This window comes from Theropithecus gelada, chromosome 14, assembly GCF_003255815.1.
Source record: "Theropithecus gelada isolate Dixy chromosome 14, Tgel_1.0, whole genome shotgun sequence".
NCBI classification, from domain to species: domain Eukaryota; kingdom Metazoa; phylum Chordata; class Mammalia; order Primates; family Cercopithecidae; genus Theropithecus; species Theropithecus gelada.
The window spans coordinates 13,110,696-13,136,261 of record NC_037682.1 but is presented as its reverse complement, the minus strand read 5'-3'; the positions used below and the strand labels follow the sequence as shown (position 1 = coordinate 13,136,261).

The 25,566-nt window shown below is 54.8% G+C and overlaps 2 protein-coding genes and 1 pseudogene across 4 annotated transcripts in view; 1 reads left to right on the top strand and 2 right to left on the bottom strand.

The window, feature by feature from the left end:
- The window catches only part of CD5 (CD5 molecule), a 33,590-nt gene extending 21,775 nt beyond the window's left edge, over nucleotides 1-11,815 (top strand). For both annotated transcript variants that reach the window (XM_025357114.1, XM_025357113.1), the window contains exons 3-11: nucleotides 1,612-1,917; nucleotides 2,352-2,414; nucleotides 2,667-3,020; nucleotides 5,026-5,319; nucleotides 6,568-6,693; nucleotides 7,539-7,592; nucleotides 8,671-8,790; nucleotides 9,391-9,481; nucleotides 10,246-11,815. In XM_025357114.1, coding sequence (XP_025212899.1) covers nucleotides 1,689-1,917; nucleotides 2,352-2,414; nucleotides 2,667-3,020; nucleotides 5,026-5,319; nucleotides 6,568-6,693; nucleotides 7,539-7,592; nucleotides 8,671-8,790; nucleotides 9,391-9,479 — 1,329 coding nt within the window. In that variant the 5' untranslated portion in view covers nucleotides 1,612-1,688 and the 3' untranslated portion in view covers nucleotides 9,480-9,481; nucleotides 10,246-11,815. The remainder of the gene's footprint in view (nucleotides 1-1,611; nucleotides 1,918-2,351; nucleotides 2,415-2,666; nucleotides 3,021-5,025; nucleotides 5,320-6,567; nucleotides 6,694-7,538; nucleotides 7,593-8,670; nucleotides 8,791-9,390; nucleotides 9,482-10,245) is intronic.
- A 2,430-nt stretch (nucleotides 11,816-14,245) lies between these two features.
- On the bottom strand, nucleotides 14,246-15,521 carry LOC112605834 (annotated as a pseudogene). Its single transcript, XR_003115566.1, has 2 exons — nucleotides 15,448-15,521; nucleotides 14,246-15,240 (listed from the first exon to the last, which is right to left on the bottom strand). The product of XR_003115566.1 is annotated as an uncharacterized LOC112605834 (transcript).
- VPS37C (VPS37C, ESCRT-I subunit) overlaps nucleotides 14,246-25,566 on the bottom strand; it is a 31,012-nt gene continuing 19,691 nt past the window's right edge. The window contains exons 2-5 of the mRNA XM_025357115.1: nucleotides 22,738-22,836; nucleotides 18,077-18,248; nucleotides 17,208-17,290; nucleotides 14,246-16,521 (exon numbers count right to left, since the gene is read on the bottom strand). Of these exons, the coding sequence (XP_025212900.1) occupies nucleotides 15,802-16,521; nucleotides 17,208-17,290; nucleotides 18,077-18,248; nucleotides 22,738-22,830 (1,068 nt within the window). The 5' untranslated portion in view covers nucleotides 22,831-22,836 and the 3' untranslated portion in view covers nucleotides 14,246-15,801. The remainder of the gene's footprint in view (nucleotides 16,522-17,207; nucleotides 17,291-18,076; nucleotides 18,249-22,737; nucleotides 22,837-25,566) is intronic.

Sequence of the window (25,566 nt, the reverse complement as noted above, 5' to 3'; positions counted from 1 at the left end):
CTCCACACACACCACACCACACAGACACACACACCACACACACACCACACACACTACACGCACACACCACACCCACCACACACAGCACACCACACACAGCACACACACATACCTACCACACACACTCCACACACACACCACACACACACACCACACACACACCACACACACCACACACCACACACCACACACACCACACACACATACCTACCACACACACTCCACACACACCACACCACACAGACACACACACCACACACACACCACACACACCACACACCACACCACACACACCACACACACATACCTACCACACACACTCCACACACACCACACCACACAGACACACACATTGCACACACACGTATATTTTTCCCCTCATGGAGTTTGATAAAATCACATAAGCCACATGTCTGCCCATGACCCAGCAATTCCACTCCTAGGTATTTACCCAAGAGAAATGGAAACGCCCACACAAAGACCCGTATGTGAATGTTCACAGCAACTTTGTTTGTAGTAGGCAAAACCCGGAAACAAATCAAATGGTGAATGGAAAACAAATGTGGCATGTGCATGTAGTGAACTGTTATTCGGCAATAAAAAGGAATGAACTACTCATGCGCCCAACGACATAGCTAAATCTCAAATACGTGCTAAGCAAAAAAAGCCAAACCAAACAAAATAAAACATCTGCTGTATGAGTCCATGTCTATGACATTGTAGCGCAGGCAAAACTCATCTTTTGTGACAGAAAGCAGATCAGTGTTTGCCTGAGGCTAGATTCAGGGAAATTAACTATAAAGGGGCCTTAGGGAACTTTCTAAATGATGGAAATGTTCCATATCTAGATTATGGTGGTGGTTATATGCATGTATACATTTGTCAAATTCCATTGAACAGTACCCTTAAAATAAGTGCATTTCACTGTACAAATTTACCTCAATAAAATTAATTTTTTTTAGATGGAATCTTGCTCTGTCACCCAGGTTGGAGTGCAGTGGCACGATCTTGGCTCACTGCAACCTCTGCCTCCCTGGTTCAAGCGATTCTCCTGCCTCAGCCTCCCAAGTAGCTGGGATTACAGGCGCCTGCCACCACACCCAGCTAATTTTTGGTATTTTTTCTTTTTTAGTAGAGACACTGTTCCACCATGTTGGCCAGGCTGGTCTCGAACTCCTGACCTCAGGTGGTCTGCCTGCCTCAGCCTCCCAAAGTGCTGGGATTACAGGCATGAGCCACCACACCTGGCCTAAAATTAATTTCTAAAGATCGTTTAAAAAGCAGACACCAGCCCCAATCTCAGACCCCTTGAGACAGAATTTCTAGGACAGGGGCCATCCTGCTGGACAGGGGGTGCCAAGAACACCTTGCCCATTTATCTGAGCTCCCTTCTGGCTCTGAAATCTGGAGCCCCACCCTCCTGGGTCAGGGCCCTCTGGGAAGCCCCTGCAGTGCCCCAGAAGGGATGAAGCTCACAGGGGGTGAGGCAGGCAGCCCACGGGTCAGGAGGGAGCTTGACTGGGCATGGGGCCTGGTAGGGAGAGGGTAGTGAGGGGTTCCAGTGGGGAACCCCTCCCAGCCTGACCCCCACCACACCTTTCTGACCCCCAGATTTCCAGACAAGGCTCACCCGTTCCAACTCGAGGTGCCAGGGCCAGCTGGAGGTCTACATCAAGTACGGATGGCACATGGTTTGCAGCCAGAGCTGGGGCCGGAGCTCCAACCACTGGGAGGACCCCAATCAAGCGTCAAAAGTCTGCCAGCGACTGAACTGTGGGGTGCCCTTAAGCCTTGGTCCCTTCCTTATCGCCGACAGACATCAGAGCCAAATCACCTGCTACGGACGCCTGGGCTCCTTCTCCAACTGCAGCCACAGCGGAAGAGATGTGTGTCGCCCTCTGGGCCTGACCTGCTTAGGTGGGTAACTAGCCAGCCACATGGGCACCCTGGGCCTGGGCGCCAGCCCCGAGGAGACCGCCCAAGGCCTGTGATCTAGGGTCTGAGCAGGCTGGTGGAAGGGGTCGGGGGACCCCAGTTTATAACCCCTCCCCAAGACACATACCCAGGAGGGAGACTGGAAGGGGCCAGCACCCATCTGTAGGATGGCAATGGAGGACCTAGTTCTGCCAATCACTGACTTCATCGGCGCCTCTGAACCTCTATTCTTCCATCTGTGAAGTGGGGTGGTACTTCCCGCCTCTCAGGAGGCTTACAGACAACGTGTGGGTCAAGCGGACCTGGTGTACCAAGCGGCGTTCATGCCAGGAACTCCTAGTCCTCTCAAGGTTTCCAGCTGCCCCCGGCCCTTCCCACACCACCCATTCCTCCCTCACCAGACTGTCTCATTGCAGAGCCCCAGACGACAACACCTCCACCCACAAGGCCCCCGCCCACCACAACTCCAGAGCCCACAGGTAAGAGGATTCTGAACCCCCCGCAGGGAGTCAGAGCTAGCAAATAAAAACCCAGGACGCCCAGTTACATTTGAATTTCCGATAAAGAGGAAATGTTTAGTATTGGTTGTTCTACGTAATATTTGGGACCCCACCACCTCCCAAGGCCAAGTGTTGGTCAGCAGCTGTCCACAAGTTGGGGCCAAACAGCAAGGAGTGCCCAGGAGCCCTCGGCGCTCAGCTGTCTCCCCCTCCCGCTCTCTCCTCTCCCAGCTCCTCCCAGGCTGCAGCTGGTGGCACAGGCTGCAGGCCGGCACTGTGCTGGCGTGGTGGAGTTCTACAGCGGCAGCCTGGGGGGTACCATCAGCTATGAGGCCCAGGACAAGGCCCAGGACAAGACCCAGGTCCTGGAGAACTTCCTCTGCAGCAGCCTCCAGTGTGGCTCCTTCTTGAAGCATCTGCCAGAGACCGAGGCAGCCACAGCCCAAGACCCAGGGGAGCTGCGGGAACACCAGCCCTTGCCAATCCAATGGACGATCCGGAACTCGAGCTGTACCTCCCTGGAGCATTGCTTCCGGAAAATCAAGCCCCGCAACAGTGGCCAAGTTCTTGCCCTCCTCTGCTCAGGTAAGTGAGACCTGGCCAAGCCCCATGACACCTTCTGCTGCATCCCAGAAGGTCAGGGAACATATGTGCAGCACGGGGCACTATGGAGAATACAAGGGAAGTGAAGGCCTGGTCTTGGCCTCTAAGAGGCAAGAAGGGTTGGGGTGGGGAGGATGCATCCACACTCAACGCCTTGGTAATCTCTGCAAAGCTACACACCCCAAGCCCAAAGGAACCACTGGCTCAGCTGCCACAAGGGGAAGGGGAGTCGGCAGGACTTCCAGGAGGAGGCAAGGTCTTTTCGTTGGTTCAGGGGAGAAAAAAATGTCTAGGTAGGAATTGTGGCGTGTGCCAAAGATGGGGCACTTGGAGGGGTGGGCCTCGCAGGAGGGGCGTTTGTAAATCCCAAGGGTTGACGTTGCAGCAATGGTGAGAGGTGGGAGGGCCCTGAGGCCCGGAGGTAAGAGCACAGCAGGCAAAGAGAGAAACAGAGACAGCCCCCAGGAGGGCTCTGCAGAGGGTCCTGCGCCGTGCGCTGACAAAATAAAGAGAATGATGCCGCTGTGTGGTTGAGGGGAGGAGGCAGGTGAGACTGAGTCTGTGAGACCCCAGTGGGCCAAACCAGGATCAATGAAGAAAACTAAAGGGAAGAAACCGCAGCTGAAATGAAGGGAGAATCCTCGCAGCACGCCTCCCTCCGGAAGTAGCGGGTTCCTATGGTCAGAAGTGTTCTCAGTAAAGTCCAGATTGTACTTACCGAGAGCTTACTTCGTGCAGGGACCGTTCCTGGGCCTTCTAAATTTTCCACATGGCCTTAGGAGGCGGCTGTTATTATTATCACCCCTCTTTACAGTGAGGAGGCTGAGGTTTAGAGAGGCTAAACCTCTTGCCCAGTACTATGGAGCACTTGCTGGGATTTCTGTTCAAGCAGGGTCACTCTAGAGCCTGTTGTCTCAGCCTTGGTGACTCCGTGTGGTCCTGGACCAGCAGCAGCCGGTTAGAAATGCAGGTGCTCAGGCCCCAGCCCAGACCTTCCCAATCAGAATCCACTTTTCAGCAAGGTCCTCAGTGATTTACGTGCACAAATCTAGGAATCACTGCTCGGGGCCACCTGGCTGTCCTGCCAGCACGCTGAGTACCTGGTGTAAATTAGTAAAATGCTGCCCCTCCCCCAGCACAAGCAGCTCCCAGGGGTCTCTTGGCCTGATGAGGGGAGCAGGGGCTGGCTCACACTCCCACCCGCCCCTCAGCTACTATCCTTCCTGCCGGCTACAACCTGTAAAACCATACCCAGGGTTCTTACCTTTGAAGCTTCTTCTAAATAGATTTACTAGGGCTTTGAAGGTGGATGTTGCTATGGAAACTGGCCAAAGCTGGTGAGATCCCAACTCTCTCTAAACTGAGCGTGTGTGGGCCTCAGCTACGGACTCCCAGGCCCCACCTCGGCAGGCAGAAATAAATGCGTGCCTCTGTTGAGCCAGGCCCCCCTTGCTGAAAGCCTGGCCCTCAGCGTTCAGTGCCTGGGCAGCAGGATCTGTCCCAACTGTGAACTGCCAGGACTTAGGGCAGTAGGTCTTCACAACCCCTGGGCCTCAGTTTACCTCTTCTGAAAAGTCCTTCTTCTTCCCAAAGTGCAGCGGGAGAATGACAGGATGTTTCCAAGTGGGAAGCGGACCCAGGTGGAGCCTATTTCCCATGCTCTTCTCTTACCTCCACCTGGCATGGGGCCGACTCCCTGCTGGTGGCTGCCAACAGGTTCCTTGCAGAAAGCGCCTACGCTGCTGTGTCTCAGGATGGTGCTGGCAGCTGCCCAGAGGCACCAGAGACAGCGCTGGGTCAGGGGAAGAGCCACAGAGGGTACCAGAAGAAGGGAAGGGCAGAAAGGAAGGCTGCCTCTTCTGGTGGTCCCACACAGTGCCTTCCCCTAGCCAGGGCCCCGATTTGCCAGTGGCATGGGGCCCCAGGAAGCAGCACAAAGGCTCAGGGCCACATTTGCACCCTCCTTTCCCATTGCTTCCCCTCTCAGGTTTCCAGCCCAAGGTGCAGAGCCGTCTGGTAGGGGGCAGCAGCATCTGTGAAGGCACCGTGGAGGTGCGCCAGGGGGCTCAGTGGGCAGCCCTGTGCGACAGCTCTTCAGCCAAGAACGCTCTGCGGTGGGAGGAGGTATGCCGGGAGCAGCAGTGTGGCAGCTTCAACTCCTATCAAGTGCTGGAGGCTGGTGACCCAACATCCCGGGGGCTCTCCTGTCCCCATCAGAAGCTGTCACAGTGCCACGAACTTACAGAGAGAAAGTCCTACTGCAAGAAGGTGTTTGTCACATGTGAGTTGGCCACAGCCCACAGTGGGTGGAAGCAGTTACAACTTTACCTCTAGGACCCGGTCAGGGTGCATGTCTCTAAAGGGCAGCCCTGGGGAGCTAGACAGAGAGTCCCAAAGACCCAGAAAGGATGGAGAGAGGGAAATTGGAGGGCCAGGGAGCAAGAGTACTCAGACAACAATGGGCATGAACAATAACAGGAGACAGGGCAAGCAACAGGCAGAGATCACTGTCAGGCAGCTGATGAGTCACAGAACTTCTCTTTCTACCTTCTACTTTTGCAAGGTGGAAGCCAGAAAATCAAATGGTAGATAGCACATATTTGCTACATGAATGGTAACTAAATGGCAAGTAAAAGAGAGAAATGGATGGATGGATGGATGGATGGATGGATGGATGGATGGATGGATGGATGGATTGGTGGGTGGGTGGGTGGGTGGATGGATCAGTGGGTGGGTGGATGGATGGATGGATGGATGGATGGATGAACAGAAGGATGAATGGACATATGGATGGATGGATGGATGGATGGATGGATGGATGGATGGATGAACAGAAGGATGAATGGACAGATGGATGGATGGATCAAGAATAGAGGCCCGGCGGGGCGCGGTGGCTCACGCCCATATTCCCAGCACTTTGGGAGGCTGAGGTGGGTGGATCACGAGGTCAGGAGATCAAGATCATCCTGGCTAACACGGTGAAACCCCATCTCTACTAAAAATACAAAAAATTAGCCGGGCGTGGTGGCGGGTGCCTGTAGTCCCAGCTACTCGGGAGGCTGAGGCAGGAGAATGGCGTAAACCTGGGAGGTGGAGCTTGCAGTGAGCCGAGATTGTGCCACTGCACTCCAGCCTGGGCAACAGAGCGAGACTCCGTCTCAAAAAAAAAAAGAATAGAGGCCCAGCTGGCTATTGGTATAAGATCATATGTTGCTTTATGATGGTATATGATGGCAAGGTGATCACTAACAACTGGCAAATGGTAGAAAATTAAGTAACTTATAACAAGTGTGGCAAATGATAGCTAGATGATCAACTGTTAGATGATAAATGGTGGGTGGGTGAGTGGGTAGCAGGGAGTTCTAGAGATGGATGGAGGGACAGTCAAATAGATCATTGCCTTCCGTGCATGCTGATGATTTCTCGGATGAGCAAGGGTGACTGGTGGAAGCCAGGCAGCCAGCAGCTTCCCTCCCACAGTTTTTCTCCCCCAGGGCTGGGACTGACCTAACTCTTCCTGCTTCCCCAGGCCAGGATCCAAATCCAGCAGGCCCAGCCGCAGGCACCGTGGCGAGCATCATCCTGGCCCTGGTGCTCCTGGGGGTGCTGCTGGTCGTGTGCGGCCCCCTTGCCTACAAGAAGCTGGTGAAGAAATGTAGGTGTCGTGGCCCTGAGTGGCTCCATTTCCATGTGCAGAGACTGGAGGGGCTGCCCTGGAGTCTCCCAGAGGAGGGGTTGTGCCTCCAGAGAGCTGGGCGTGCAGGGCACCTCTGCTTCGCCCCCCAGCCTTCCCTTCTCCTGCCCATTAGCCATTTTCTGCCCCAAGTAACAGAAACAGAAAGGAAACAAAATTGCAATTGCCCATATGTCCATCTCTGGCGCCCAGCTGAGACCCACTCCAGGCCAGGGGTGCGGCCATTCCCGAGGCTGTGGCAGGCCCAGAGGGGGTTCAGCACGGCCTCTGATGGCAGGAGACACACATCCCAGGCCTAGCCCCACCACTTACCACTGCCCGGGATGCTGATTGGGACACTTCCTCTCTCCGACCCTCAGTTTCTTCATCTACCAAATGGGCGATCGCACACCTTGTGAACGCGGCGGGTTGTTCTCCTTGCCTTGCAGAACTTAAGAGGAAATTATTCAGACAAAGAAATGAGAGGGGAGAGATTGGGAACGGAAGGCCCAGCAGGGCAGTGTTGGGTCCTAGTGCCTGCCCAGGTCTAGTTCTAAACGCCTGTGGTCTTTTCTCCTGGGGAGCCAGCCACCTCTACAGCATCCTTGGCCTCTCTTTTGGCATATGATGGCTCCAATTCCCTTCCCAAGCAAGTTAGGAAACCGAGGTTGACAAGAGACTCCGGGGGGCAGAGCCCAGCAGCCCTGCCCTCAGCTGCACCTGCTGCCACCATCTCCCTCCCAGGCCCTGCCCCGTCCCCACCCCTGCCTGCCCCCACCCCCACCTTCCCCCACCACTCTGATGCGCCTTTCCTGTCTCTTGCCCAGTCCGCCAGAAGAAGCAGCGCCAGTGGATTGGCCCAACGGGAATGAACCAGAACAGTAAGTGTCCCCGCAGGCAGGAGCCTCCCTCAGGTGCTGGACAGAGACCATGGAGGCAGAGTTGAGGCTCTCTGCTGACCACAGATGGAGCCTGTGGCTGCTTGAAGCCTCTGATCTCCACGGTACTTGTCTGACATGTGACTGTGGCCAACAGACGTCCCCACACCAGGGAGGGCGGAGGCTTCTTGATGGGCAGATGGCTGAGTGGTTTCTACCACTGAAGCCTCAGAGTGTAGAAACATCTCATGGTATCCTTTCTGTGCCTCGCCTCATCTCTAGGGTCCCCAACAGCGTTCGCCTCCTCCAGCAGTATTCCCCAACACAGTGGCCAGTGGATGTTAACAGGCAGCACTCACAAAAGAGGCCTCCCTGATCAACAGATCTGGAAAACCATGAGTTAGGCACAGCTAAGCATGGCTATGTCAGGACTTACCAGAACCTTAATGGGCATTTTTGTATTGCCCATCTCCAAAGCAAGGATCCATTAAGAAGGGCTGTCCAGGCTATTTTTATCATGGAACAACTTACAGGGCCAGTATGAAGACATTTTGGTGCAGCCAGCCCAACACCATCCCTGGTCTTCATCCTCCCTCCTTCCAGCCACAGCCAGAGACACCCTAATGGATGGAGACATGGCGCTCTTCCTGCCTCCCATTCCACCTTCTTCCTCCTTCCTAAGTCCAGGGCCAAATCCTTCAAGAAGGCTCTGTGTTGCCCAGCCTTGCTTAATAACATACAGACCCTCAGTTCCTGGAGGGCAGGGAGCATATCTGTCCTGTCATCTGTGCTCCAGTCTCCTGCTTGGCAAATGCTTGATGACTGACTCATGGAACGCCCCACCCCGCCAGTCAGATTGCTGGGTTCCCAAACCTGCTCTCAAAGTCTGCTGCTGATCCTGCTAGCACGAACCTCCCGGGAAAAGAGGAGAGGGGGATGCATTGAAGGGGCTGTGAGTGCCTTTGCCCTCTCCCTGCTAACATCATGGGAATAGGAGATTAACGTTCTGGGCACCTGCTGGGGAAGGAGGCGGAGGACACAGCCACAAGTCTAATGACACTGTCTCCTACCATCTGCCCAGTGTCCTTCCATCGCAACCACACAGCGACCGTCCGGTCCCATGTTGAGAACCCCACAGCCTCCCATGTGGATAACGAATACAGCCAACCTCCCAGGAACTCCCGCCTGTCAGCTTATCCAGGTAAGCTCCAGTGGGTGCTCCCAGGCACGCAGGCAGGGCTGGAGCAGGCCGCCAAGGCAGGTCACGTGATGCCCTTGAAGGTGGGGTGATGGCCCAAAGAGAGAAGGGAGACCCCAGGGCACAGGGGGATCAAACGTCGCAGGATGCAGCAGGGGTGCGGAAGGGATGTAGCCTTTACAGGCCCCAGCTGTCCTGTTTGAGACCATGAACTACTCATTTGGAGAGAAGAATGCACTCAGAAAGCCATCAACCCCAGCCTTGCTGTGACCTAATGGGCCTGTTTCACTGCAGGGCCTTGAGGGGCCTGGATGGTAAATGAGGACCCTTGGATTCCCCCCGGCCAGAAGAGAGCCATTAAGTGGGCTGCAGGAGCGCTGCACTAAAGGCTCCCTGACTGGCCGTTACCAATGAAGCCCCAGGGAGCCTGGAGTTCAGCATCATTAGTGAACGTTTGGCTGATTTGATCAAAACAGATACCGGGCTGTCACCGGCTCATAAAGCCGCTGTGATCTTCCAACCTGCTGTGGGCAGCGGCTCTAGGACCCAAGGGGCTCTGTGGAGTCACAAACCCTCTGCAAACAGCGTCCTTTCTTTCCCCAGCTCTGGAAGGGGCCCTGCATCGCTCGTCCACACAGCCTGACAACTCCTCCGACAGTGACTACGACCTGCACGGGGCTCAGCGGCTGTAACGGTGAGCCTGTCTCCAGCCTGACCCCAGCACCCCGGGGTCCCCCACAGTCCTGGGGGTGAGCAGCAGCCACTCAGTGCCTCCCCTCAGTCCCACCCTGCCCATACATGAATAGGGGACCCCCAGCATCTTTTTTTTTTTTTTTTTTGAGACAGAGTCTCACTCTGTCACCCAGGCTGGAGTGCAGTGGCTGGATCTCAGCTCACTGCAAGCTCCGCCTCCCGGGTTCACGCCATTCTCCTGCCTTAGCCTCCCGAGTAGCTGGGACTACAGGCACCCGCCACCTCGCCTGGCCAGTTTTTTTTGTATTTTTTAGTAGAGACGGGGTTTCACCGTGTTAGCCAGGATGGTCTTGATCTCCTGACCTCGTGATCCGCCTGTCTCGGCCTCCCAAAGTGCTGGGATTACAGGCTTGAGCCACCGCACCCGGCCCAGGGACCCCCAGCATCTTGATTCTTGTAAAGGGAAAGACAAATGTCAGCTGTTTAGGTTATACAAGCTGGTCTGACAACTAGAGCAGAAGAATCATGGACCTTAACAATCAACTCTTACCTCCATGCGGAAGGCCACACAGGCAGAGTCCCTACGAGCTCCGTGATGGAACCACACCCCTCCAGAGCTGCCAACCTGCCAGCGGGGAGAAGGAGCCCCCAGCTCAGGACAGCAGCCATCCCCAAGATGGAGCCCAAAGCATGGGTCCTGTCTCCCACCTCCCTGCATCACCTCTGCAGTGTCTTCCTCTAACACGTTTCCTTCTCACCCCACAGAACTGGGACCCAGGAGCAAAATGCCAAGAGCCAGACCTGCTTGTCCTGAGAAAACTGTCCGCTCTTCACTTGAAATGATGTCCCTATTTCTACCCCGGCCAGAACATGGACAGAGGCCAGGAGCCTTCCAGACAGGCGCTGCTGCTCCGAGTGGCAGGCCAGCTTACACTGCTGCATGACAGCTCGGCCGCCCCTCCACGCGTGGAAGCTGTGGCGGGCAGAGCCCCAAAACAAGCAGCCTTCCAACTAGAGACTCAGGGGTGTCCAAAGGGGGCCCCCTTTCCCTGCCCGCTGGGGAGCGGCACCTGAGTGAAATCGGCTTTCTTCTCAGACTCTGTCCCTGGTAAGCAGTGACAAGGAAGCTCACAGCTGGGCGAGTGCATTTTGAATAGTTCTTTGTAAGTAGTGCTTTTCCTCCTTCCTGACAACTGAAGCGCTCCGGCCTCTTCTGTGCAGCCTCCACCCCTGCGGATCCCTCAGGGGAGGCACAAGAAGAGGACTCCCGGGGACCTCTGCAGCCGTGGTGGTCAGAGGCTGCTCACCTGAGCACAAAGACAGCTCAGCGCGTTCACCGCAGCTGCCAGCCAGGGTGACCGCTGACCCACAGCCTCACCCCACTCCCTCTGTCTTGTGACTCCCCTCCCCAACCCCCTCATCCAAAGACACCTTCCTCTCCAGAGAGCAGGGACCACCAGCTGTCAAGCCCACAGGGCACCAGTGCCAGCCAGGGCCCTGCGCAAAGGGATGCCTAGTAAACCTTAACCAACTTGGTTTTTTGCTTCACCCAGCAATTAAACGTCCCAAGCTGAGGTAGCATCAGCCCATCACAGTTCATCTTCTAACCCAAGAGTCAGAGATGAGGCTGGTCATGTTCCTTTGGTTTAAATAACTCCCTTGACTAAAACAGACTCCTCTAGTACTTGGAGATCTTGGACATATACCTAATCCAGTGGAACCTTGGCTTCCTTAACTACAAGTGAGAAGGGGAGGTCCACCCAGGAGCCTCGGGTCTGATCAAGGGAGAGGCCATGCGGAGCTCACTGTGGCGGCTCCCTAAGAAGGTGAAGCAATGTGGGAACACATCTTGAGGACGGGGCCTTTCTCCACACCATTTGATGCTGTATCTTCTGAGAGCATAGGCATCAATGGTCCAAGCCACAGAATCTAAGTCTGGAAGAGCAAAGGGAAGTTACTAGGACATGAGGTGGGGTAATCCCAGAATCTGCTCAGCTTTCTACCCACCACCACCACCTTCCAACCAGGTCTTGCCTTCTGAGAGCCCCCATGGCCAAGCCCAGGTCATAGATCTTCCCCTGACCATGCTGGGAATCCAGAAACAGGGACCCCATTTCTCTTCCCACATCTGGTGGAGGTGAGGGGGCTCCTCAAAAGGGAACTGAGAGGCTGCTCTTAGGGAGGGCAAAGGATCTGGGGCAGGCAGTGTCTCCCATCAGTGCCTTTTTTAATAAAAGCTCTTTCATCTATAGTTTAGCCACCATACAGTGGCCTCAAAGCAACCATGGCCTACTTAAAAACCAAACCAAAAATAAAGAGTTTAGTTGAGGAGAAATGAGTCTTTAGAAAACTGTTTTTCAAAGGGCGGCTGACTTGGGTGATGCATTTCAAAAAGATGTTTGGTAATGCGATGGAATAGAAGCATTTTAGTCTTCAAGGTGTCGCTGTTGAGTTCCTGCCTTGGCTAGTAAAGGCAACCCACTGCTCCCCCAGCCAGTGCTCAGGAGGCTGGTGTCCATTTCCCCCGGCTGTGGAGGACGCACTTCCGTGACCTGGACAACCTTCCCATTCCTGCATCCCAGCAACCTGCTAGAGCAGGGCCACCCCTTCACTCACCTGTGTGTCTCTCAAACCCTGCCCATGCCCTAAATTATGGTCCTGGCTAAATCATGTGACCTGGCCAATGAGTGTTTGGGCATGCATCCCCTGATTCTAGCACATTAGGTCAAGGATACCAAGGACCAAGCAACAAGTCTAGCTTTCACATTGTCACGTGGCCGGACATGGTGGGTCATGCCTGTAATCCCAGCACTTTGGGAGGCCAATGTAGAAGAATTGCTTGAAGCCAGGAGTTCCAGACCAGCCTAGGCAACAAAGTGAGACCCCATCTCTCCCAGAAAGAAAGTTTTCAATTCGCTGAGCATGGTGGCACATGCCTGTAATCCGTTATTCAGGAGGCTGGTGCAGGAGGATCACCTGAGGCCAGGAGTGAGGCTGCAGTGAGCCATGATCTTGCCATTGCACTCCAGCCTGGGCAACAGGCTTTTTTTTTTTTTTTTTTTTTTTTTAAATATACAAATAATTAGCCAGGCATGGTGGCACACACCTGTAATCCCAGCTGAGATTAAGAGGCTGAGGCAGGAGAATCGCTTGAACCTGGAAGGTGGAGGTTGCAGTGAGCCAAGATGGCGCCAGTATACTCCAGCCTGGGAGCCACATGAGTGAGATTCTCTCAAAAAGAAAAAAAAAAAAAAAGTTATCATGCACCCAGGGACCTGGGAGTACGGAGAAGAAGAGAGCTGTAAGGACGTGACATTCATATGGCCTCACCACATCCAGCAGAGCAGTGTCCTAAGCTAGGAATCTAGAGACTCTAAATTTGATGCTTAGGGTCTGTCCCCTTGCAGCGGGAGGCCCACTGTAGTCTGGTGAAAGGCAGCCAGTGATCTCCCAGGGATTCAGGGAGGGAGGCGCGAGGAGCACGTGTGTGTGCTGCCCTCTGAGGTGAGGTGGCCAGGGAGAGCGGGAGGCAAAAAGCACAGGGCGGGACACGTGGGCTGACCAGCTGAGGCAGCTCATGACGGTCCTTTCTTAGAAAGTCGGCCCCTCCATGCCCCCTGCCACCACTCTGGCACCAACCTAAGGCAAGTGACCTATGTGCCTAGAGGGAGATTTGCAGCCTCTTCCTACAAAGCCAAATTGCTTCCAGCTGTCCCTGATGTCCTGGGTCCTCAGCCTTGGACACCTGCAAGGCCAGGCCAGAGTTCAGCTGGGGGTGAAGGGCAGTAAACATTTGACCGGAGCCCAGCGACTCTCAGCTCTGTCCTTGGGAGGCACTTCTGGCACCACCAAGGCAGTGGGGAGGAGCCCCTGCGCCTCTGAAATCCAACCGACCCAGTCCAAGTCCCACCTCCTCCCAAGGCTGTGCAACATGCTCACCGAACCTCCCGCCCTGTGGTTTCCTCCCATTTAAACTGGGGATGAAAGGGCTGTTGCGAAGACTCCAGGAGATAATGCGCCTGAAAGCACAGCACAGCCTGCAGCCCTGCTGAGTATTTAACACTAGCGATTCAGGGCATCTCTAGGCATCCTCCGCAGGCAGCCACCCGTCACCTTGCAGGGAAGGAGAGGCGGAGACCTGACGTGAGGGACTGTTAGAAGTCCGGTCTAAGGATTCCCTCAAAGCTGCCCGTCCTGCTGAGCTGAAGACGCCCTCCCCAGCCGTGGGATAGGCAGCTCAGCAGCAGACCTCAGGGCGACACTGGGGACGGAGGCAGGCTGGGCCAAGGCCTAGAAGACCGTTGGTGCCGCAGCCAGTTTAGCGGCCCACTGTCCCTCTGAGCACATCCTGCAAGCCCAGGTTAGAATTAGATGGGTTCTCAGACAGGCTGACATGCCGACGTCCCGCCAGTCCGGCAGGTGGCAGGATCACAGCACCTCCCGAGCGGGCTGAGGACCCAGACGCCCCCTCGTGGCATCCTGTGGCCTTGCACGCCATTGCTCTCGGTCCAGGACAAGGCAAAACTCAGGCTCCAACAGGAAAACCGCTAAGAAGGAAAGTGGAAGAGCGGGAGAGGGAAGGTAAATGCTCCCAGGGCCAGCCCTGGGGTGAGCAGGCAGGGGAGGGCTGACATCCAGACGGATGGGGCTTTGGGGCGTGAATCACAGAGGCCCCTCCACAGAGCACGATCTGAAGGCCGCAGAAGAAATCAAGGCACCCACATGCAGCCACGTCTTCACTCAAACCCACCAACACCACACCACATGTGACTCATCAAAGTTTATTATGGCAATTAATTACACAAACATACAGGCGGTCGGTCATCCAGCTCAGAAGCACTCAAACCAGTAGAGTCCATTAGTGATTTCTCTTTATAAATAACTTAGGAGAAGCAAGCACATTTGGTAAAGAACCGGCACCGCTGACCGAGCGTCACGCAGATGGCACGTAGGCCGGGGAGGGGCAGGCACCAGAAGGTCAAGGTCCCTCCTTGGCCCCAGCAGCCCCAGGCCCACCAGACGCTGGGTCCTCAGGTAGTGGACATTTCAAGGCACGTACAACTTCCTAAGCAATAGCAGCTCCAGGCTCTTCCCTGAGACCTGGTTTACCTCTGGAACAACCAAGTTAACACTCATCACACCCCTTTGTCTATTGTCTTCATTCTGATTACTGAACATGCCCCAAACCCCACAGTGCAGGGGGCTGCATATTAAACAGAGCCATAATCCCCACCCTTTACATTCTGAAGACAGGGAGGTGCGAAAAAACTGCCCCTATGTAGTGATGGTGTTTTTTAAAAAGCACCATTTGGGAAGTTACGTTAGGGCCTCTTTTGATGCCTTAGGATGGACACTGGGGGTGGGAGGATTACATCAAAGGAGTGAGGGGCAGGGGAGGGAAAGGGAGGGGGCTGCTTGTGAATGAGATTCAAGGCACTAAAGGAGTGGATGGATGCATAGGCCTCGGGCAAAGTCACCCTAAAGTGGGGGGTCCCAGAGGAGAGAAGGGCGGCTGGGGAGGTGACCTGGCCCTCCACTCCTAAACGAGTCCCAATGTGACCACAATCTCCAGGGCTAGAGCTGCTCCCTTCCCCCTGGCCAGAGGGCCCAAGGCAGCCCCCTGGGTTCTCCAAATAGTGCAAGCAAGGTCTGGGGACAATCTTCACGACCCCCAGCCTTCTTGCTGCGCTGGCGCTGCCGCCACTCAAACAGGACACAGGACAAGCTTGTCTGACATCAGGTACTGGAGTTAAATTATGGCTTTATAGGACTCAAACCTGTTGTTTTTCCCAACTCTGTTCTCTCCCTCCAATCCAACCCCTGCCACAGTGCGTGGGCAGGCTAGCCTTGAATGGACTGGACAGACACCAACAGCTGCATCCCTTGGCATGGGGCTCCACGTCAAATATGCCAAACCCCAGGGGAGCCGGAGGGGCTGGAGACCCAGGGCCTCCTCATCGAGATAACTCTGCACTGGGTTCAGATGGCCCCGAGTGCAGCCGCAAGTAGATGCTCATAAATGTGCGCACACGCTCACTCATACAGACACCGGCGAGAGGTGCCGGACTCCAGCCTGGCTAGCACCGCTGCAGCCAGGCACTGAAAGTAGGGGCTTCTAGGAGGACCTCCGGCCAGAGGGCCAGCAAGTGCCGTGACCAGTCACACTGCCCAGTGCCTTGTCCCTCCAAGGCCTCTGGGTGCCAACGCAAGTCCACAGGGAGCACCAACGCCACCTCCAGTTGACCCTCGAATCTTGGCGATGGCTGGGCCAAAGGTTGAGCGTGGGTGGGACTCGGGAGGGGCCGAGGGCCAGGAGTATATCTAATACCCAGGCCAGGCAGGCCCCGGGGGCGGTGGAAACCCATAGGGAGGGGCGGGCCCGGGGGGATAAGGGGGCTGCGGGGGCAATGAGGGCTGGGGCTGGCCTGGGAAGCTGGGGAGCTGGGGCTGTATTGGGTAGGGAGGTTTTCCTCCTGTTGCAGGGTATGGAGACTGTTGAGGATAACCAGGACTGGGGGCCCTGCCTCCCGCCAAGGGGTACCCAGGCCCAGAGGTGCCAGTCGGGGTCCCAGGATAGCCCGACCGGGGTGGCGTGCTCCTCTGTGGGGACCAGGAGTAACCCACGGCACCCCTGGGTCCAGGCTGGGCTGCCGGGTAAGTGGGGCCCAGAGGCCCGCTGTAGAAGGAGGGCTGGGACACCACCGGGAAAGGGGCCGGTGGCAGGGCTCCATGGGCAGTGGGGCCCACAGGCAGGCTGGGGGACGGGCTGTAGGGCAAAGGGTAGGGAGGCATGGCTGATGGTGGCTGCGGCTGCTCTTCAACCACAGGGGGCGTTGCCTGGGGGACTGGGCGCGCCGGGGGTGGCGGGCGGGGTGGGGGGGCATCGCCGGCCAGCTCCTGGGAAGCCCTGGGCTTCCTCACCACTTCCTGGAGCTTTTCCACGCGAACCCGGCGCAGGTGGGACAGCATCCTCATGGAGGAAAAATTCTCCAGGAACGTTTCCAGGGGCACCTCGCCCTCCAGGAACTTCTCAGCCATGGCCTGGAAGACATAAGGTCCAGTGACAACAGGGGCCGGCTGGGATCAAGGTCTCTTGTTTTTCCCCAGGGTCCAAATTCAGCTACAGCCCTCCCACCTCGTGCTGCCTCGGGCACCCCCTCCTCCTCCCAGGCCATATGCCCCTTCTCACAGCTGACAGATGGTACATGCACTGTCTCCCTCACTAGAACGTCAGTCCCTCGAGGGCGAGAACTGCCTCTGTCATGGTCACCTCTGTCCTGGCACCCTGGCATCAGGCCAGGCCCACAGTGGCCACTGCATGTATGTACTGAACACCTGGCCGAGCACTAGCCCAGGGACTGGCAGGGCCTGGAAGCTTCTTCCACCCAAAGTGGACAGCACCAGTTTGCCCACAGAGGCTGAAGAGGTGGCCCGGACGGAAGTGGGAAGTAAGGAGAGCAGAGTGGGGGGCTGGCCTCAGCCCCTGGGGGCCTCCTGCTGTGCTGCCCTTGTCCACTATCACTCGTTTCTGCTTCAGCTAGGGGGACTGAGTTCCTGTTATTTGTACCCAAAAGGCCTCCCCAGGACTAAAGATGTCCTTCACCTCTGCCATCTACGAAAGCTCCTTTGTCCCATGCTTTGCAGACATCTGCTCCTCCTTCCAAGGGCCCCTGCTGCAGGGACTGACACCCCGTCGAGGGAAGGGGGGTGTCGCCTCGCCCTCTCACCTCGGACTCTTCTTCAATCTTCATGCCTTCCACCTGCAGAAGGTCTAACAAGGTCCCTGGCTGCAGTGCTGAAGAAAATTTCTCTGGAAGGGAGGAGGGAGGGCAGAACGACTGGCATTTGAAAAGTGCTTCCTGATTCGGTGTTAAAGGCACTTAGCATGCCCTCTGTGTGCATCCAGGCCCAGCCACCACCCCAGGGTCCACCAAAGGGTCCTTTCGGGTGGGCTTGATGGGCACTTTTGGTCCAGTTCCTTAGACTACTTTCCTGAGCAGAGAAGGGCCCGACTGAACCCAGCCTCGACCTTGGCCAAGCCTCCCCTGTACCATCCTGGGAAGGGAAACGACTCGGGCTTCAGAGCCCGACCGACCCGGTTCTGCCTGCCAGCCGGGGGAGTCACCTAACCTGAGCGTGAAGCTGTCTCACCATCAGGACGACTGCCCTCCCACCTTCAAATGTGACAGGTCCTGGGACACAAAGAGCCCAGAGCAGCTCAGGAGCAGCTCAGCAAAGAACAGAAGCCGAGCTGCCAGGGGTAACAGCGGCAGCAAAGGATGCAGGCTGTCTGGATTCAAATCCCATCTCCCCTGTTTCTAAGCTGGGTGACCGCAGCCAAGTTCTTGAATCTCTCTGAGTCTCATTTTTCTTACCTACAAAACGGAGTAACAACAGTACCCACCCTTCTACGGCTGTTGTCAAAAACTGTACATAAAGCACTTAGCACAGGGCTGGGAACACGGTGGGCCTCAGTAGCTATGGGCCTTGCCCATCCTGGGGAGGGGACAGGGAATCCATCCTTCATGCTGTTCCAGCTGCTCAGCCCCATCCAACCCTGAATGGGGACCCTGAGTTCACAGAGGAGCCACCCTACCCAGCTTTGCCTTCTGCTCCTGGCACCGCTCCACAAGCTTCCGGAGCTCCTGGTATTTATCTGAGAGGTTTGAGCGGCTGATCTCCAGAGGGCCCTGGAACTCCAAGTTCTGCTCCGCCAGGCTCCGGTTGGTGGCCAGTGCCATCTCCCGTTCCAGCTGCAGGTCCTGGACCTAAAAGGACAGGACAACAGAACCTAAGGAAAACGTCCATCACCCTGAACCTCCTGGCAGCCTGGGTCAGGGCCTTCGGGGCACATCCTCACCTTGGGGTGGAGAGGCTCATCCGTGGGCGATACTCAGCCCTCAACTAGTCAGACAAAGCCAGGTTCAAACCCTGAACGAAGTACTCTGCACCTCACTTATCTTTTAACCCACAGCCACGAGGCGGAGACGCATGGGAACCTGGAGCTAAAGGTGAAGAGCTCGCCCAAGGCCACGTGACTGATATCCACGATGGAGTGTGCAGAGCCCCAAGGATGGGCTGGACCAATTTACATGAGAAAATCAGAGGCTTTCTGGGAAGGGACCAAAAGTCCCAATTACTTATCCCCAAGCTTCAGAGTGAAGAGACCTACCATGGTGGACTCAGGTAGCCCTGACCAGATGCACAGGCAAGACATGCAATGAGGCCCCAAAGTTATTGTGAGGGGTGAGAGAGCCAGGGCCCTGGACCAGACCATGCCACTGACTTAGGAGAGACCTGGACCTGCCTCCTACGCGGCACGTGTGTCCTGCAGAGAAGCTGCACAGATGAGCCAGAGGGGCCACCCTGGACATTCCCTGCTGCAAACACTTCCCCAAGCCAAGTGGCACACTACTCCTCTGCCAGCTCTTCGTCACTGCCAGCCAGTGAGGCAGAAGCCAAGGCACCCTTCCCAGCTGCTGTGATCTCATGCCCCATGAATCCACCAAAGAGTCCTCTCCTGAGAGGAGGGCTGAGGAGCCAGACCCGCACGCTGAGCCAGCGGTGACAGTACACTGACAGCAGCATGGGGCACCAGAAGACAGGCCTCGGCACCTGCCACAGGGTGCAGGGAACAGCTCAGCAAGACCAACTCTGAGTCAGGCCCTCACTGTGCAGCTTCTCTGTGCAGCTTCTCCACCATGGTCAGCGTGTGACAGACCAAACCGGACTGACTCATGCCCCACCAGACATAGGAAGCCCATGGGCATTCTGAAAGAGGAGGCTTCAGGGAAAGGCTGCCCCTCCTGCTGTCCCAGCTACAGGGGCCTAGGCCCTGCACTCTGGGGCAGGCCCATAGCCTCTTCTTTGTGCTCCAGATTGGAAAGAGGAATGCCACAGCTCCCTGCCCTTCCTCAGCCCTCCAGACGAAGCTGCCATGGTTCAGGGATTGTAGGGCCCAGGGGTCTATCCAGCCTAGAGCCCACGCTGCTGCCTTCTAGAGACATGGTCTCATTCTGTCGTCTGGAGTGCAGTGGCATGACCATAGGTCACTGCAGCCTTGAACTCCTGAGCTCAAGCAATCTTTCAGCCTCAGCCCTTCCAGTAGCTGGGACTACAGGCACGTACCACCACGCCTAAGTTCTTTCATTTTCTGTAGAGATGGGGTTTCCCTATGTTGCCCAGGCTGGCCTCAAGCAATCCTCCCATCTCATCATTCCAATAGCTGGGATTACAGGCAGTAACCACCATATGTGACTCTCAATCTAATTTTTATTAGCCATGGAAACTTTATTTACATGGCTGACCCAGAGTGAAAGGCCTAAAGCCCTCCTGCTCACCCATCCCTTGCAGGGCCCCATGGATCCTCTGGCCTTCCTATACGTCCACTGCCTTTTCGTTGCATCTAAACCAACAAATCTACGCTGTATCATTTTCCCCTAAATCTTGCCCTACTTATTTCTGCTCCCGGTCCCCACAGCCTTCTGACATCTTTCTCCATGAAGTGGGTCAATGGGTAGAAACATACAGTTAGAAGAAATAAGTTCTAATGTTCAACAGCAGAGTAGGGTAACTATGGTCAGCAACAATGTATAGTATATTTCAAAGTAGCAAGAAGCATAAAATGTTCCCAACACACAGAAACCACAAATACTCAAGGTAATGGAGACCCCAAATGCCCTGACCTTATGATTACACATTCTTTTTTTTTTTTTGGACAGAGCTTCGCTCTGTTGCCCAGGCTGGAGTACAATGACACAATCTCGGCTCACTGCAACCTCTGCCTCCTGGGTTCAAGCGATTCTCCTGCCTCAGCCTTCCTTGTAGCTGGGACTACAGGCATGTGCCACCATGCCCAGATAATTTCTGTATTTTTAGTAGAGATGGGGTTTCACCATGTTGGCTAGGCTGCTCTCGAACTCCTGACCTCAGGTGATCCACCCACCTCAGCCTCCCAAAGTGCTGGGATTACAGGCGTGAGCCACTGCGCCCAGCCTGATCATCACACATTCTATGCATGCAACAAAGACTCGGATCTACCCCATAAATATGCAAAATATGCATCAATCTTAAAAATTGCATATCGATGCATATTAGAGGTTCAGTGTGAAGTCCTCCCAGTCACTGAAAAGAGGTAAGACTAAAAATAGGTAAATAAAAGCTGTTTTCACATGTTTTGCTGCTTCTGAATTCAATCTGTCCTAGTATATTACTTTGGTGGAAATAAGCAGGAAGAATCTATACTCATACAGATATATAGCTAGAAAAGGAAGGAGTCGCTACTAACCTTTATAGATAATTACCAATTTTCTTTGAATCTACAGCAAAACTCCACAAGAAGTATCTAAGTTCTTAAAAGTTGCTATGTAAAATTTAAAAATCAGCCAGGTGTGGTGGTGTGCACCCGTAGTCCCAGCTACTTGGGAGGCTGAGGTGGGAGGGCTGTTTGAGTTCAGGAGGTCGAGGCTGCCGTGAGCCATGATGGTGCCGCTGCACTCCAGCCTGGGCAACAAAGTAAGACCCTGCCTAAAAAAATAAAAATTTTAAAAAATTGCAAAGTGGGAGATAAAACCATTCTGACTAACTATCCTTACTAAGCTACAGTGTTTCCTTTCTACATCTGGCCCCCACCCCAAAGCAGCTCCCCTCCACACGCCCCTCCATGCACACTCTTCTACATGGAGAGCCCCTGCCACCTCCCTTCTCTCCAAGCCGCGTCCATGCCCCAAACTAAGAGAGAGCTCCTGTCTCTTCTCACAAACCCACAGTGACTCAATTACTGTCTTACAGCCCACGATAAAAAAGTTTGCCAGTGGTCTGAAGTCTAAGTGGCTTGTCCTGCTTCATTTCCACCTGATCCACGAGTGTTTTTTTCCCTCAGAGAGTTCAGATCGATGGGACAGGTGTGGCTGCACACCACAAAATTCAAATGCCTTCTGCCCAAGAGGTCGCTTCTGCTCACATTTCCCATGATTCTCTGCTTTGTCACGATTCTGTCCGCCTGCTCAGCTCTGCACACTCTAGAGGCAGGCCTTGGGCTTCCCATGGCACCACGCTCACAGTGCTTCATATGTGACAAAGGAATGCAGACAGAGCCGCACTGTGCCTAGCACCAGGCCAGGCAGGAGCAATGCCCTGGCAGAGCTCATAGCCTCACAGGCCATTTGAGTCGGCCCTGGGGCTTCGACAAGCAAGCTCTGCTCCACATCCTTGCTGAGGACTGAAAAAGCCCTAGGGTGGCAGGATGTGCCCCATGGTGTCCACCTCTCCTCACAATCTGCCCACCAGGAGGTCTTTTCAACCCAATGCTCAGTCACCTCCATCCCAGTGAAGATTCCTCACTTAGGAAGCAGAGCAGGCAGCAGGCGGCAAGAGTGCAAGCCAGAACAGGAGCAGGGGACTCACTGGCCTGGCGCCCCCCCATGGCATGGAAGCGCAGAGACACTGGATGGGGGAGCGTCATTATTTCTTTCAAAATACTACATGTTCACAAAAGAGATGCACCATACCTGCTCATCCGTGCAAGCAAACATGTACTCCAAATACAAATCAAATGAGCTGGCATGACTTGCATTCGTGTCTCTCCCTCACATTAGGGACAGGAAGTGGGAGCTTCCAGAACAACGGATGAGCTGCAGTCACTCAATGTGTGACCGTGGGTATTTCTGGCTGTGTGGCCTGACCTCTCCCATCTCGCAGGGGACGTCCCAGGGTCACAGGAGACACTAGGGGCAGGGAACATCTTTCATTAAGTGTAAATCTCTGCACAGGCAGGATTCTGTTTGTTTCCACAGGGACTCTGTGATTAAGAGCGAGAGGATGAGGGAGGAGTTATGAGGAGAAACAGGATCCAATGGGAGATGAGCGAGATCTCAGCCCGAGAATGGCTCCTAGAAGCCTTAGAGTCACCTGGAGACATGGGATCGCACAAGGCTCTTGGGGAAAAGTGGGTACAAAACCATGCCAGTGCTTTGAGGAGCTGCCTCCAGATCTGGGCTGGAACGACAGTGTGGGGACTCCTGGGGCATCCGGGCCCTGGGAAGGCACCAGGAGGCGTGGACTCCCCAGCACTGCCAAGAACTCCCAGGAACTGGTCTGAAGCCTCAGGGATTCCTCTGAGTCCAAACCAGGATGAAGTTCACAGAAAAGGGGGATGAATTTGGCCAAAACTTCCAATAAGCCAGCATCCTTCACAAGTGCCTCTTAACAAGCCTCATCTGCTGGCCTCTGTCGGGCCCCATACCAGCCTCCTTCTACCTCAGGGGACTCCAGGGCCAGCTGGTCAATCGCCTCCGAGTCATTCTGCAACTCCTCCAGCTCCTGCAGGGTCTTATCCTTCAGCGTCTCCATCCTTCCCTGTGAACACAGCGACACCAAAGTAACGAACGGGCAGCCCAACAGGAAGGGACCCCCGAGCCTGTACATATGATTGATCAAAAACAAACCGGAGTTTTCCTGCGATAATACCGCTCCACTGGGAGGCTCGAGGAGGGGCAGAGATCTTTGAGAGCACGCTCCTGCGGCTCAGCCCACCCCTCCCCAGGGAGACCAAGGAGCTGCTCCCTCCACCCTCTCCTGAGCAACAGGATATGTGAAAGTACTTGCAGCCAGAAGCAAAACCACAATCCTCGGGTGCTAGATGGAGCTCCCCAAGGAGCAGAGAGGAAAAGGCAGGAGGAGAGGGCCAGGCAGCAGGGACGGAGACTAAGTCTGGCCCAAGGCTGCCTGCAAGCACTGATGCCATCATGTCCTCTGGTAGGTGTCTATTTCTGTCTGAACCAAAAATACACCAAGCTCCTCACATGGGGGCTTTGCTGGCTTCGACATCACCGGTTCAACTATGTCACTGCTTGTTACATTTAGTGCTCCAGAAACCTCAGGTTTCCCTCCAGAATTCCCCTCAACTGCAGCCCTCTCCATGTGTCACCAAAATGGACTGTCATATGCGCATCCTCATAGGAGCAGGAAAAAAAAAAAAATCAGCCAGCTGGCCTCGCAGGCAATCAGGAAGGAAGGAAGGAAATTGACTGACCTAAAGAGGACATCTGCTTTGACGGACAGCTGGTGTCAGCGGCCCTCTCCGTCACTCTGCCTAGAGGGCTATCGATTGTCTGTGTGGTAGATGGGTCACAGCCAGGCCCAGGAGGGAACCCCAGGGACTGAAGACAGGAAGCACAAATACACCCAGCACCTGCTTCCTTTCTGCTGACAGGGTCCTCCATTTTCATCTGGTATCTTTTCCAGAGGTGCATTCCATAGCTTTTTTTTTTGCTTTTTTTTTTTTAGACATGGTCTTGCTCTGTTGCCTAGGCTGGAGAGCAATGGCACAAACAGGGCTCACTGCAGCCTTGATTTCCTGGGCTCAGATGATCCTCCCACCTCAACCTCCTGATAGTTGGCACTATAGGCGTGCGTTACCACCTCCAGCTAAGTTTTACATTTTTTGTAGAGACAGGGTCTCACTAGTTTGCCCAGGCTGGTCTCGAACTACTGGGCTCAAACGATTCTCCTGCCTTGGCCTCCCAAAGCGCTGGGATTACAGGTGTGCGCCACCATGTCCGGCTCCACAGCTTTCACGTTGGTTTTTCTCATTACAAAGGTTATGTTAGTTTTCAAAAGATTCCAGCACCACAGAAATCTAGGGTCCTCCACAGCCCACCTGCACCAAGACTCAGCTAGGGTGAGCCAAGGCTGACAACCCAGCTGAGAAGGCACTCTAGAATCAAAGACCAAGGTTACAGCTGTGTGGTCAGATGCAACCTTCTCCAGGTCTCAGTTTCCCCATTCGCAGCAGGAAGGGAATGACATCTCCTAGGGCCATCAGAAAGATAAAAGGAGGACTGAGAAACGACACATGTTCCCATGTACCAGGAAGTCCCAGTGCACTCCTCAGGGGACCCCCCCACCCGCTCAAGGGTGCCCTGGTTTAAACAACAAATCATATGGCCACTGATAAAGAGCTACCCATACAGGGACGTGACCAGTGTTTGCTATGTCCTGAGGGTTAAAAGTGGCCCCCAACCTCTAAGCAGGGATTGCCAAACTTCAGTGTGCACCTGAATGCCAGGAAAGCTCACTGAGGATACAGGTGGCCGGCCCCTCCCACAGAGCTCTGCATCAGTAGGTCAGGGCAGGGTCCAGAAATCCGGAATTCCTCCTGGAGAGACTGACACAGTTGGTCCAGGGCCAGATTTTGGGAAGATACCAGCTCCATGCCAGTCATATCACAGTGGAGAGCCCTGGTTTCTGAGCAAGGACAACGTCAGTTTTCCCTGTGCTGTTCTCCCCTAACAAGGAGAGGTAGCAGCCAGCCATGTCATATGCAGACAGGGTATCAGAAAGGTTAGAGTCACAGCCAGCAAACGGCAGAGCCAAAATTCAAACCTGCATTCTGTCCACACATCACCTTACTGCTCCAAAACCCTTGGTCTAAAAGCCCCAGAGCCAGGTCGGACATGGTGGCTCACACCTGTAATCTCAACACTTTGGGAGATCAAGGTGGAAAGCTCATTTGTGGCCACGAGTTCAAGACCAGCCTAGGCAATATAGCATCTGATTGTAAAAGTTGTAAAATGAAATAAAATAATGAAAATAAGTAAAAGCTGGGCCAGGCGCAGTGGCTTATGCCTGTAATCCCAGCACTTTGGGAGGCCGAGGTAGGCAGATCGCCTAAGGTCAGGAGTTCGTGACCAGCCTGGCCAACATGGTGAAACCCTGTCTCTACTAAAAATACAAAATCAGTCTGGCGTGGTGGCGCATGCCTAAATCCCAGTTACTCAGGAGGCTGAGGCAGGAGAATCACTTGAACCCAGGAGGCAGAGGTTACAGTGAGCAGAGATCATGCCACTGCACTCCAGCCTGGGCAACTGAGAGAGACTCGGTCTCAAAAAAAAAGAAGAAGAAAAAAGAAGTAAAAGCTGGCACTGGAGCAGTGGAAGAGCAGCCTGCAGTTGGCCTGGGCTGGAGCAGAACTCTGGGGGGAACACTGGCAGCACCCTCCAAATCCAAACCCAAATGAACTGGCCACAAACAGGAGATACCGAAACACATCAGGGGCGCAGGCTCCAGCCAGCCAGAGACAGCTCG